This window comes from Panthera leo, chromosome B3 (assembly GCF_018350215.1).
Source record: "Panthera leo isolate Ple1 chromosome B3, P.leo_Ple1_pat1.1, whole genome shotgun sequence".
In the NCBI taxonomy this organism is placed as follows: Eukaryota; Metazoa; Chordata; class Mammalia; order Carnivora; family Felidae; genus Panthera; species Panthera leo.
Window position 1 is genome coordinate 69,563,430 of NC_056684.1, and position 13,538 is coordinate 69,576,967.

Here is a 13,538-nt window from a genome sequence, read left to right on the forward strand (position 1 = left end):
TAGCTGTCATGATTCCTTAGCAATCTCTGGTTTCTTGAGTTTCATAGTCTTACCTGGTTTTCCATGGTGTTGACAGCTTTCAGGAATATTGGTCAGATATTTTGTAGAATGTCCTCTCAATTTGGGTTTGTCTGAATTTTTTCTTCATAATTTGACTGGGATTCTGGGTTTTTGAAAAGAATACTATAAATCATACCAGGGGTACGTAATATACACGTCATCCCTAGTGATGTTAAACTTGCTCAGTTGCTTTATTATGTGATCCTAATGAAAAACAAGTGAGATGTTACTTGTGTAGCTATTTTTTTACTTAAAAATTTTCACCTTTTCTTTCAGTTCCCTAGTTCATTTAAATGCAGGGAAATTGATATTTATCAAGCTGTTCTATGCAATTTGCATAACATTCTCAGAAGGTGAATATTATCAAATTACCTAAGTAAGCTTTTATTATTGATGATAGGATTTAAAGTAGCAAACCATATAACAGAGATGATCTTCTTAAATAATCTTAAATAATCATTTGCCCCTCGCCTGACTCATTTATAACACTTCCCTTTGTTGCTTGGATCACAATGAATATATTTTTTAGGAGGCAATTTCCTTGACTAATTGACTTTAGTTTTGCAATCCCAGGTCAGGATAACATTAGTTGGTCACTATCCTTCAGTTCAGTTAATTAGCTATGTGTTCCATATATAGATACATTTATACACCTCCTGTGTGCTTGAGATTATAGTCTGAGAACAGCTCCAAGGGAAGGATGGAATGAAATAGACAACAGGAGAAAGATCAAACTAGGTAAACTTCAATCAGGAGGAAAACTCAGGTAAGGGTTTGCTTTTGTGTATTTCAATTAGCTTTTGCCCAGAGGCAGAAAGAAACATGTGTTAGTGGTGGGGAGATGATGAGTAGAGCAGGAAATAAACATGAATGGTTGTCAACATGAAAAACTGAATTAACCTTAAGTTTTAATAAGGACTTGGAAATGACTTGGAGATTCAGGGGGTGAGAATGCAGATACACTGCAGAGTCTGGAATCCACACTGTGGTCAGGCCCAGGATTCAGGCTGAATTGTTAACTGTACCAACTGTACCAACTGTACCATTTTTTCTCATTGCCACGTAGTATTCCATTGTGTATATAAACCACAATTTCTTTATCCATCAGTTGATGGACATTTAGGCTCTTTCCATAATTTGGCTATTGTTGAGAGTGCTGCTATAAACATTGGGGTATAAGTGCCCCTATGCATCAGTACTCCTGTATCCCTTGGGTAAATTCCTAGCAGTGCTATTGCTGGGTCATAGGGTAGGTCTATTTTTAATTTTTTGAGGAACCTCCACACTGTTTTTCAGAGTGGCTGCACCAATTTGCATTCCCACCAACAGTGCAAGAGGGTTCCTGTTTCTCCACATCCTCTTCAGCATCTATAGTCTCCTGATTTGTTCATTTTGGCCACTCTGACTGGCCTGAGGTGATATCTGAGTGTGGTTTTGATTTGTATTTCCCTGATAAGGAGCGATGTTGAACATCTTTTCATGTGCCTGTTGGCCATCCGGATGTCTTCTTTAGAGAAGTGTCTATTCATGTTTTCTGCCCATTTCTTCACTGAATTATTTGTTGTTCGGGTGTGGAGTTTGGTGAGCTCTTTATAGATATTGGATACTAGCCCTTTGTCCGATATGTCATTTGCAAATATCTTTTCACATTCCGTTGGTTGCCTTTTAGTTTTGTTGGATGTGTCATTTTCTGTGCAGAAGCTTTTTATCTTCATCAGGTCCCAGTAATTCATTTTTGCTTTTAATTCTCTTGCCTTTGGGGATGTGTCGAGTAAGAGATTGTTACGGCTGAGGTCAGAGAGGTGTTTTCCTGCTTTCTCCTCTAGGGTTTTGATGGTTTCCTGTCTCACATTCAGGTCCTTTATCCATTTTGAGTTTATTTTTGTGAATGGTGTCAGAAAGCGGTCTAGTTTCAACCTTCTGCATGTTGCTGTCCAGTCCTCCCAGCACCATTTGTTAAAGAGACTGTCTTTTTTCCATTGGTTATTCTTTCCTGCTTTGTCAAAGATTACTTGGCCATACATTTGTGGGTCTAGTTCTAGGGTTTCTATTCTATTCCATTGGTCTATGTGTCTGTTTTTGTGCCAATACCATGCTGTCTTGATGATTACAGCTTTGTAGTAGAGGCTAAAGTCTGGGATTGTGATGCCTCCTGCTTTGGTCTTCTTCAAAATTATTTTGGCTATTCGGTGTCTTTTGTGGTTCCATATGAATTTTAGGATTGCTTGTTCTAGCTTCGAGAAGAATGCTGGTGCAATTTGATTGGGATTGCATTGAATGTGTAGATAGCTTTGGGTAGTATTGACATTTTGACAATAATTATTCTTCCAATCCATGAGCAGGGAATGTCTTTCCATTTCTTTATATCTTCTTCAATTTCCTTCATAAGCTTTCTATAGTTTTCAGCATACAGATCTTTTACATCTTTGGTTAGGTTTATTCCTGGTATTTTATGCTTCTTGGTGCAATTGTGAATGGGATCAGTTTCTTTATTTGTCTTTCTGTTGCTTCATTGTTAGTGTATAAGAATGCAACTGATTTATGTACATTGATTTTGTGTCCTGCAACTTTGCTGAATTCATGTATCAGTTCTAGCAGACTTCTGGTGGAGTCTATCGGGTTTTCCATGTATAATATCATGTCATCTGCAAAAAGTGAAAGCTTAACTTCGTCTTTGCCAATTTTGATGCCTTTGATTTCCTTTTGTTGTCTGATTGCTGATGCTAGCACTTCCAACACTATGTTAAACAACAGCGGTGAGAGTGGGCATCCCTGTCGTGTTCCTGATCTCAGGGAAAAATCTCAGTTTTTCCCTATTGAGGATGATGTTAGCTGTGGGCTTTTCATAAATGCCTTTTATGATGTTTAAGTATGTTCCTTCTATCCCGACTTTCTCAAGGGTTTTTATTAAGAAAGCGTGCTGAATTTTGTCAAAGGCCTTTTCTGCATCGATTGACAGGATCATATGGTTCCCATCTTTTCTTTTATTAATGTGATGTATCACGTTGATTGATTTGCGAATGTTGAACCAGCCCTGCGTCCCAGGAATGAATCCCACTTGATCATGGTGACTAATTCTTTTTATATGCTGTTGAATTCGATTTGCTAGTATCTTATTGAGAATTTTTGCATCCATATTCATCAGGGATATTGGCCTGTAGTTGTCTTTTTTTACTGGGTTTCTGTCTGGTTTAGCAATCAAAGTAATACTGGCTTCATAGAATGAGTCTGGAAGTTTTCCTTCCCTTTCTATTTCTTGGAAAAGCTTCAGAAGGATAGGTATTATCTCTGCTTTAAACGTCTGGTAGAACTCCCCTGGGAAGCCATCTGGTCCTGGACTCTTATTTGTTGGGAGATTTTTGATAACTGATTCAATTTCTTCGCTGCTTATGGGTCTGTTCAAGCTATTTCCTCCTGATTGAGTTTTGGAAGCGTGTGGGTGTTTAGGAATTTGTCCATTTCTTCCAGGTTGTCCAATTTGATGGCATATAATTTTTTATAGTATTCCCTGATAATTGCTTTTATGTCTGAGCGATTGGTTGTAATAATTCCATTTTCATTCATGATTTTATCTATTTGGGTCATCTCCCTTTTCTTTTTGAGAAGCCTGGCTAGAGGTTTGTCAGTTTTGTTTATTTTTCAAAAAACCAAGTCTTGGTTTCGTTGACCCACTCTACTGTTGTTTTAGATTCTATATTGTTTATTTCTGCTCTGATCTTTATTATTTCTCTTCTTCTGCTCGGTTTAGGCTGCCTTTGCTGTTCTGCTTCTATTTCCTTTAGGTGTGCTGTTAGATTTTGTATTTGGGATTTTTCTTGTTTCTTGAGATAGGCCTGGATTGCAATGTATTTTCCTCTCAGGACTGCCTTGGCTGCATCCCAAAGCGTTTGGATTGTTGTATTTTCATTTTCGTTTGTTTCCATATATTTTTTAATTTCTTCTCTAATTGCCTGGTTGACCCACTCATTCGTTAGTAGGGTGTTCTTTAACCTCCATGCTTTTGGAGGTTTTCCAGACTTTTTCCTGTGGGTGATTTCAATCTTCATAGCATTGTGGTCTGAAAGTGTGCATGGTATGATCTCAATTCTTGTATACTTATGAAGGGCTGTTTTATGACCCAGTATGTGATCTATCTTGGAGAGTGTTCCATGTGCACTCGAGAAGAAAGTATATTCTGTTGCTTTGGGATGCAGAATTCTAAATATATCTGTCAAGTCCATCTGATCCAATGTATCATTCAGGGCCCTTGTTTCTTTATTGATCCTGTGTCTAAATGATTTATCCATTGGTCGTAAGTGGAGTATTAAAGTCCCCTGCAATGACCACATTCTTATTAAAAAGGTTGCTTCTGTTTGTGATTGTTTTATATATTTGGGGGCTTCTGTATTTGGTGCATAGACATTTATAATTGTTAGCTATTCCTGAAGGATAGACCTTGTAATTATTATATAATGCCTTTCTTCATCTCTTGTTACAGCCTTTAATTTAAAGTCCAGTTTGTCTGACATAAGTATGACTACTCCAGCTTTCTTTGGACTTCCAGTAGCATGATAGATAGTTCTCCATCCCCTCACTTTCAATCTGAAGGTGTCCTCAGGTCTAACATGAGTCTTTTGTAGACTGTAAATAGATGGGTCTTGTTTTTTTATCCATTCTGATACCCTATGTGTTTTGGTTGGAGCATTTAGTCCATTTACATTCAGTGTTATTATAGAAAGATATGGGTTTAGAGTCACTGTGATGTCTGTACGTTTCATGCTCGTAGTGATATGTCTGGTACTTTGAGGTCCTTGCAACATTTAACTCACAGAATCACCCTTAGGATCTCTTGTAGGGCTGGTTTAGTGGTGATGAATTCCTCCAGTTTTTGTTTGGGAAGACCTTTATGTCTCCTTCTCTTCTGAATGACAGACTTGCTGGATAAAGGATTCTCAGCTGCATATTTTTTCTGCTCATAACATTGAAGATTTCCTGCCATTCCTTTCTGGCCTGCCAAATTTCAGTAGACAGGTCTGCTACTAGTCTTATGGGTCTCCCTTTGTAAGTTAGAGCATGTTTATCCCTAGCTGCTTTCAGAATTTTCTCTTTATCCTTGTATTTTGCCAGTTTCACTATGATATGTCATGCAGAAGATCGATTCAAGTTATGTATGAAAGGAGTTCTCTGTGCCTCTTGGATTTCAGTGCCTTTCTCCTTCCCCAGTTCAGGGAAGTCCTCAGCTATGATTTGTTCAAGTATACCTTCAGTACCTTTTTCTTTCTCTTCTGGAATTCCTATTATACACATATTATTCCGTTTGACTGTATCACTTAGTTCTCTAATTTTCCCCTCATACTCCTGGATTTTTTTAATCTTTTTCTCAGCTTCCTCTCTTTACATAATTTTATCTTCTAATTCACCTATTCTCTCCTCTGCCTCTTCAATCTGTGCTGTGGTTGCCTCCATTTTATTTTGCACCTCATTTATAGCATTTTTTAGCTCCTCATGACTATTTCTTAGTCCCTTGATCTCTGTAGCAATAGATTCTCTGCTGTCCTCTACACTTTTTTCAAGCCCAGCAATTAATTTTATGACTATTATTCTAAATTCTTGTTCCATTATATTGCTTAAATTGTTTTTCATCGATTCCTTAGCTGTCACTACTTCCTGGAGTTTCTTTTGAGGAGAATTCTTCCATTTCATCATTTTGGATAGTCCCTGGGGTGGCACGGAACTGCAGGGCACTTCCGCTGTGCTGTCTGGAGTTAATTTGTGTTGGTGGGCGGGCCACAGTCAGACCTGATGTCTGTCCCCAGCCCACCACTGGGGCCACATTCAGACTGGTGTGTACCTTATCTTCCCCTCTCCTGGGGGCAGTACTCACTGTGGAGTGGTGTGGCCCCTGTCTGGGCTACTTGCACACTGCCAGGCTTGGGGTGCTGCTTCAATGGGATCTGGCATATTAGCTGGGGTGGATCCGCAAGGTGCACAGGGGTGGGAGGAGTAGCCTCAGCTCGCTTTGCCATAGGTGGTCCCCTGCGGGAGGGGCCCTGCAGCACCAGGAGGGAGGCAGACCTGTCGGAGGGATGGATTCACAGAAGCACAGTGTTGGGTGTTTGTAAGGTGCAAGCAAGTTCAGTGAACTGGTTCCCTTTGGGGTTTTGGATGGGAGAGGGAGATGGCGCTGTCCAACGACTTTGTTCCTCGCTGAGCTGAGCTCTGTCTCTCAGGGCTCAACAACTCTCCCTCCCAATGTCCTCTCACCCTCTCCGCTCTCTAGGAGCAGAGCTGTTGACTTTTAACCTTTCAGATGTTAAGTCCCACTGGCTGTCAGAGTTCATACAGTCCAGCCCCTCCACTTTTGCAAGTCAGAGTCAGGGACTCTGCCTTGCCAGGCAGGCTGCCCCTCTGCCCGGCTCCTTCCCACCAGTGCGTTTAGCGTGCACGGCCTCTCCGCCTTTCCTACCCTCTTCTGTGGGCCTCTTGTCTATGCTTGGCTCCCAGAGTCCGTTCTGCTAGTCTTGTGGCAGTTTTTTGGGTTATTTAGGCTGATGTGGGTGGAATCTAAGCAATCAGCAGGATGCAGTGAGGCCAGCATCCTCCTATGCTGCCACCTTCCCTATCTAATTAAACATATTTTTAATCATCTAAATATATCCTCTTATTTCAGCAAATACTTATTTCCTGATATATTTACATATCTCTATTCTGTACCTGGTGTGATTCTAAGTTTTAGGATACACTGGATAACATGACAGATGTAGTTCTTCACTGCGTGGAGGTTGCAGTACATCAGGAAGGAGAACAAAGAAAAAAATCAATAAATTACATTTGTCGTAAGTCCTATAAAGAAATACAGTGAGTTGTGAGAGGAAATATATTTAAGCTACATAAGGTGGTATTTATTTTGACTGCTAAAATATTATGAATATTGTGTTATGTGGAAGGAGATGATTATAATGTATTGCTGAAAGATCTTTGAGACATGAAAATTTGATGATCCTACTAGGTATTTATGCAAAGGATACAGGAGTGCTGATTCAAAGGGGCACATATATCCCAATATTTATAGCAGCACTATTGACAAAGCCAAAGTATGGAAAGAGCCCAAATGTCCATAGCCTGATGAATGGATAAAGAGGATGTGGTGTGTGTGTGTGTATGTGTGTACATACACACACACCGGAATATTACTTGGCGATCACAAAGAATGAAATCTTGCTATTTCCAACAATGTGGATGGAACTAGAGTGTACTATGCTATCCAAAATAAGTCAGAGAAAGACAGATATCATATGATTTTACTCATATGTGGAATTAAGAAACAAAACAGATGAACACAGGGGAAGGGAAATAAAAATAAAATAAAAACAGAGGCAGACAAACCATCAGAGGCTCTTAAATACAGAGAACAAACTGCGGGTTGCTGGTGGGGTTGCTGGTTGGGGAGGCAGATGGGCTAAATGGGCGATGGGTATCAAGGAGGATACTTTTTGGAATGAGCACTGGGTGTTACGTGGAAGTGGTGAATCCTTAATAATTCTATTCCTAAAATCATCATTACACTATATGTTAACTAACTTGGATTTAAATAAAAAAAAAACTAATTAATAAAGAAATTTTGATGCTCTGTGTTGGCCAATGCCATTTAATTTTCTTATTCATTCATTTATCTCATGTATTGAACACTATTAAGGATGAGCAAAATAAAGGGGAATCAATATTTGCTAAATCAATATTTGCTATCAATATTTGCTAAATATTTACATATTGAATACATGATGAAAAACTTTATTTCTACAACTTAGAAAAATTAGTATTATTAATTGCAATTTTATAGATAAACTGAGGTTCAAGAATTTAATTAACTTACTCAATATCTACTTAGTGGGTAAACCAGAGTATAAGTCTTGATTTTGTGAATCCAGTATCCATATTCTTTCCACTATGTTATGTTGCTTCTCTAAATAAAACTAAAATTACAAGGTAATTTATATGGAGGTTTGAACAAAATACTTTTCACCATACCATGATGCCCTTCATGGTTTAGGCCTCTCAGATCATATGTCCTGTATTCTATGGCAGTGCTTTTTAAATGGTGAAGGAGCAGGTTCCCCTGCTCTCCTTCCCCCCACCCCCCCAACAATCCTTCATGGATTGACACTCTAGAAAATATAAGTTCTTACATATGGATTTGGCTGTGATGTAAGATTGCTGGAGAAGTTTCTAAGCACTCTCAATTTCTGCACTTAGCATGATGCAAACTCCTAACAGAGAATTTATGGACCTGCACCTCTGTGTGGACCACTTCTTCATTACTTCAGGGAATCCAAATATGAATAAATCATAATCTCTGCCTTCAAGGAGCTTACAGTATTTTGGTGAGTTAGAAGTTGTACTTAGTTCATTAAAACACAAGACATAGCAAAATAAATGCTAGCGATATAAAGCAAGACCTCACAGATGTGGTTAAAATTTAATAAGCCTTAAAGATAAATATGTTCCAGAGGTGGGGAGTTAGGAGGAAGGGTCTGTTTGTCAGAATAAGTCTTGTATTCTTGGAAGTGAATGAAATAGCTGAGGAGTGGTGAAGTTTATATGACTGGAGCCAGGTTATATTGGTCTTGAAACAAAAATCAAAAGAATTTGGTGGTTGAATTCTTATTACTCAAGTTGACCAATCTTGTATCTCATGAAAAACATCATAGTATCTACCCTGGGAGGAAGCAGAGTGGTATTAAATGCAAAGAAAGCTTGGTGTTCATGCTAGTAATAATAAAGCAAGACTTTGTAAATGTGTTAAGCATTTCAGTAATATTAAAGATAAATATGTTCCCAGAGGTGGGGACTGGGATGGAAGAGAAGAAGGGTCTGTGTGTCAGATGAAGTTTCACAGACTTGGAAGGGATTGCAATAGTGATTAGTTCTGTGTGACTGGGGCCAGATTGTATTAGTTTGGGACCCAAAATCAAAAGCTTTGGCTCATGTTGACTATCTTATAGCTCATGAGTAATTGCAGCACCAACCCTGGGAGGAAGCAGAGGGTATCAAATGCAGAGACAACTTGGTGGTAGAGAGCAGCTCCACACGACAGCCACTGATTTTTCTGGGTAATCACATTCGAGAGGCCATGAGCATATTAGGTCAGTTCTAATGCTAAAGTAGAAAGAGGCTTTCATAATTGTGGCCATCTCTCCTAATATATTAACATAATTATCATCATTTACATTTTCTCCTATTGTCCTTCTTCAGGTAGCTGTGCCAACAACGCCAATGGATGGAGTGAATCACTCTGTGGTGTCAGAGTTTGTGTTCCTGGGACTCACCGATTCCTGGGAGATCCAACTTCTCCTCTTGGTGTTCTCCTCCACGTTTTATGTGGCAAGCGTGATGGGAAACTCCCTCATTATGCTCACTGTGACCTCTGACCCTCACTTACACTCCCCCATGTACTTTCTGCTGGCCAACCTCTCCTTCATTGACCTGGGAGTTTCTTCTGTCACTTCTCCCAAGATGATTTATGATCTTTTCAGAAAGTGTAAAGTCATCTCCTTTGGTGGCTGCATCGCCCAGATCTTCTTTATCCACGTCATTGGTGGTGTGGAGATGGTGCTGCTCATCGCCATGGCCTTTGACAGATATGTTGCCATATGTAAGCCTCTCCACTATCTGACCATCATGAGCCCAAGAATGTGCCTCTTCTTTTTAGTGGCTGCCTGGATGACTGGCCTCATCCACTCCATGGTTCAACTGGCGTTTGTGGTAAACTTACCCTTCTGTGGTCCTAATGTGTTGGACAGCTTTTACTGTGACCTTCCTCGGTTCATCAAACTTGCCTGCACGGACACCGGCCGACTAGAGTTTATGGTCACAGCCAATAGTGGATTCATCTCTGTTGGCTCCTTCCTCATACTGATCATTTCCTATATCATCATCATTCTCACTGTTCAGAAACACTCTTCAGCTGGTTCATCCAGGGCTCTGTCCACACTGTCAGCTCACATCACTGTGGTATTCTTGTTCTTTGGTCCCTTGATATTTGTCTATACATGGCCATCTCCCTCCATACACCTGGATAAGTTTCTGGCCATCTTTGATGCTATTCTCACTCCTTTCCTAAATCCGGTCATCTATACATTCAGGAACCAAGAAATGCAGGTGGCAATGAGGAGAGTATGCAGACAGCTAGTGAATTACAGGAAGATCTCTTAAGGAATGTCTGCTGTTGTGAAGAGCCCTTGTTGATTACTGATGTCCATTATTGATGGTCAAACTCAGGGAGAAGCTCTTGTTTGTCTTACCTTGCTTTGATTATACACACTGGTACTGAGTCTATTTTTCTCTTTCACTCAGGAGGGAGGGACATTTACTTTTGAAAAGAGAGGAGTTACATATGAAGTATTTCAAACTTAAGATTACAATAATTTTGAGCCTCAATTCCTAAGGAATAATATTTATATGAAGTAATTGTTGGAAATACAAAAGACGGTAGACTTCTTTAAGGCCTTCAGAACAGGGAGAGCTGTCTCCTTTTTTTGACAGGAGTCTGTCTCACAGAAAGGAATTCCTACTGGTACTCAGTTGGGGTTTGCTGACAGAAATGAATGAAGTCTTCTTATTGTATGCTGCAGCTTGTCCATATTCTACCCCTTCTGTGGGTCTCTGTCAGGCCTGTGCAAGGACGGAAGTGTTTTTGAGAGCACACACAATCTTTAAGAACACACATATACAATCCCAATGGGTACATGTCTGGGTAGAAGCCATGTATTCTCAGAATATAAAGAACTGGGAAAACACCAGGATCTTTCTCCTTGATTAGTATTATGTTATTCAAACCCATTAAATCTTCATTCCCTTTTCCCTTCTGCTTCTTCCTCTTCATTTTTCCTCAGTCACGTATGGTCTCTGGGCTATGAAGATCTCTAGCCCCCTTCCCTCTCATTTTTCAGCTTCCTTACTTCTCCTTCTCCCTGTGCCACCATTCCTCCTTCTTTTCTCACTTCCTTTCACTTGCAGCTCTGTCCCCTTCTAACTTCCCTTACTGCTGTCCTATTAATTAATTTATCTTTTTTTAATTGATGTATAATTGAAACTTAACATTATGCCAGGTTCAGGTGTACAAAATGATTCGATATTTGTATATATTGCAAAATGATCACCACAATAAAGTTATCTAACATCTGTCACCATACATTACTGCTGTCTCCTTTAAATTTCTATTTCTCGATTATGAATGTATAAATTGCCTCCTCCACAGGTTTCATGTCTTGAATGACTTGTTTTGGCCAAAGCAGCTCAGCCATAGAATGTCAATGAGAGGAGAATAGCTAAATGGCAAGGGTAGAGTCACCCAGAGCAATGGCTTTCACACTTTTTGATACTGACCTAGAGTATATATTACAGTATATATCCTGCCCCATCTCCATAAAGAACTGAACCAAAGTTTCACAAATGTTATTTACTTTTGATGAAAGTTTCTTTTCTCTTTCCTTACCTTTCCTTTTGTCTTCTATTAAAAACTTGTTCACAACCTACTTTGTGAACCACTGAAGCTTTGCATACTAAGAAAATTACACAGAAGACAAAGAATTACATGTACTGCTTCTAGTTAGGAGAAGAATGAATAAAACAAGATAAATGTTATGTAATTCTAATAGCAAAAACAAATCTAGTCTTGCTTTAATGTAGTATTTGATAACAAAGCATTTCTAAGTTTATTCAAATAAGCCTATCAAAGCTGAGCTGTGCAAAATTTGCCAAAATTTTCACATCTGTCATTGCTTCTTTTCAGACTCATTATTTAAAGTTATATATATATGTGTGTGTGTATACACACATATGTATACACACACATATATGTATACACATACACACATATATAGTTTACTTTCAAGTTTTTAAATTTACATTCCAGTTAGTTAACACACAGTGTAATACTAGTTTCAGGTATACAATATAGTGATGCAACGCTTCCATATAACACTAGTATTCATCACAACAAGTGTCCTCCTTAACTCCCATCAGCTATTTAACACACCCCCCACCCACCAACATTCTGATAACCATCAGTTTGTTCTCTACAGTTAAGGCTCTGTTTCATGATTTTTCTCTTTTTTTCTCCCCCATGTTCAGTTGTTTTGTTTGTTAAATTCTACATTTGAATGAATTCATATGGTATTTGTCTTTCTCTGATTGACTTATTTCACTCAGCATAATACTCTTTGGCTCTGTCCAGGTCATTGCCAATGGCAAGATTTTCATTTTTTTTTTTTTTTTTATGGCTGAATAATACTCCATTTTGTATATATACCACATCTTCTCTAACCATTCATCAGTTGATGGATATTTGGGCTCTTTCCATAATTTAGCAATTTTTGATAATCCTGCTATAAACATCAGGACATATGTAACCCATTGAATTAGAGTTAAATTAAAAAATAAATATATATATATATATATATATATATATATATATATATATATATATATATATATATATAACTAAAGCAAATAAAATTTACTTCCTGAAGGTTTGTTTTTTTTTTTTTGTTTTTTTTTTTTGTTTTTTTTTTTTGTATCCATTTGGTTTTATCTTTTACTATTCCTTTCCAATTCAGGAATAACATTTTATCTTAAGGTAAATGTATTTTTTTTTCCTTGATAAACAAACCAGATTCTATTACTTGCATAGTCAGTGATACTTTTTGGTCATGTTACTTCTGGTATATTCTCAGTCACCCATATTAATTATAATTTTTTTTAAAAGTAGGCTTCACTCACAGCATGGAGCCCAATGTAGGGATTGAAGTCATGACCTGAGATCAAGACCTGAGCTGAGATCAAGAGTTGGAAACTCAATGGACTGAGTCACCCAGGTGCCCCAATGATAACTTTTAACCAACATAACTAATTTCTACTTCACTGTGTTTTTGAAGGAATTGAGAATTGTCTGTCATATATGATCATTTTAGTAAACTAGCAAAGCTTATGAACATACTAAATATAATGCCCAGCAGCCACACATATCCTTCTTACACTTTCTTATAGGCAATAAATGTTATTCTTAAATGAGCACATTCACTAACTTGATCAAAAGATATACTCTACAAAGACATAAATCTCTCTCTCTGTCTCTCTGTCTCTGTCTCTCTCACACACACACACTGTGACCAATGGTTCACTATTTAATCTTGTTTTAAAAATTTTTTAATGTTTATTTTTGAGAGAGAGAGAGGCAGAATGTGAGCAGGGGAGGGGCAGTGAGAGAGGGAGACACAGAATCCGAAACAGGCTCCAGACTCTGAGCTGTCAGCACAGAGGCCAACGCAGGGCTCAAACTCACAGACTGTGAGATCATGACCTGAGCCGAAGTCAGACGCCCAACTGACTGGACCACCCAGGCGCTCCACTATTTAATCTTGTTTTAACAATATGCAAACAATATCCAATAATTACTTTATTTAACACTAAATCAAGGTCTTAAAATTGCTAAGGATATT

General features: G+C 38.5%; 1 protein-coding gene across 1 annotated transcript; it reads left to right on the forward strand.

Moving 5' to 3' along the window:
* The first annotated feature begins 9,312 nt into the window (after positions 1 to 9,312).
* On the forward strand, positions 9,313 to 10,251 carry LOC122221224 (olfactory receptor 4F3/4F16/4F29-like). The gene has a single exon (XM_042940536.1). The coding sequence runs from the start codon at positions 9,313 to 9,315 to the stop codon at positions 10,249 to 10,251; it is 939 nt and encodes a 312-aa protein (XP_042796470.1).
* Positions 10,252 to 13,538: the final 3,287 nt, after the last annotated feature.

Bases quoted from the DNA above. Each gene is read 5' to 3' on its own strand.
- LOC122221224 (XM_042940536.1), top strand. From the start codon at position 9,313: ATGGATGGAGTGAATCACTCTGTGGTGTCAGAGTTTGTGTTCCTGGGA.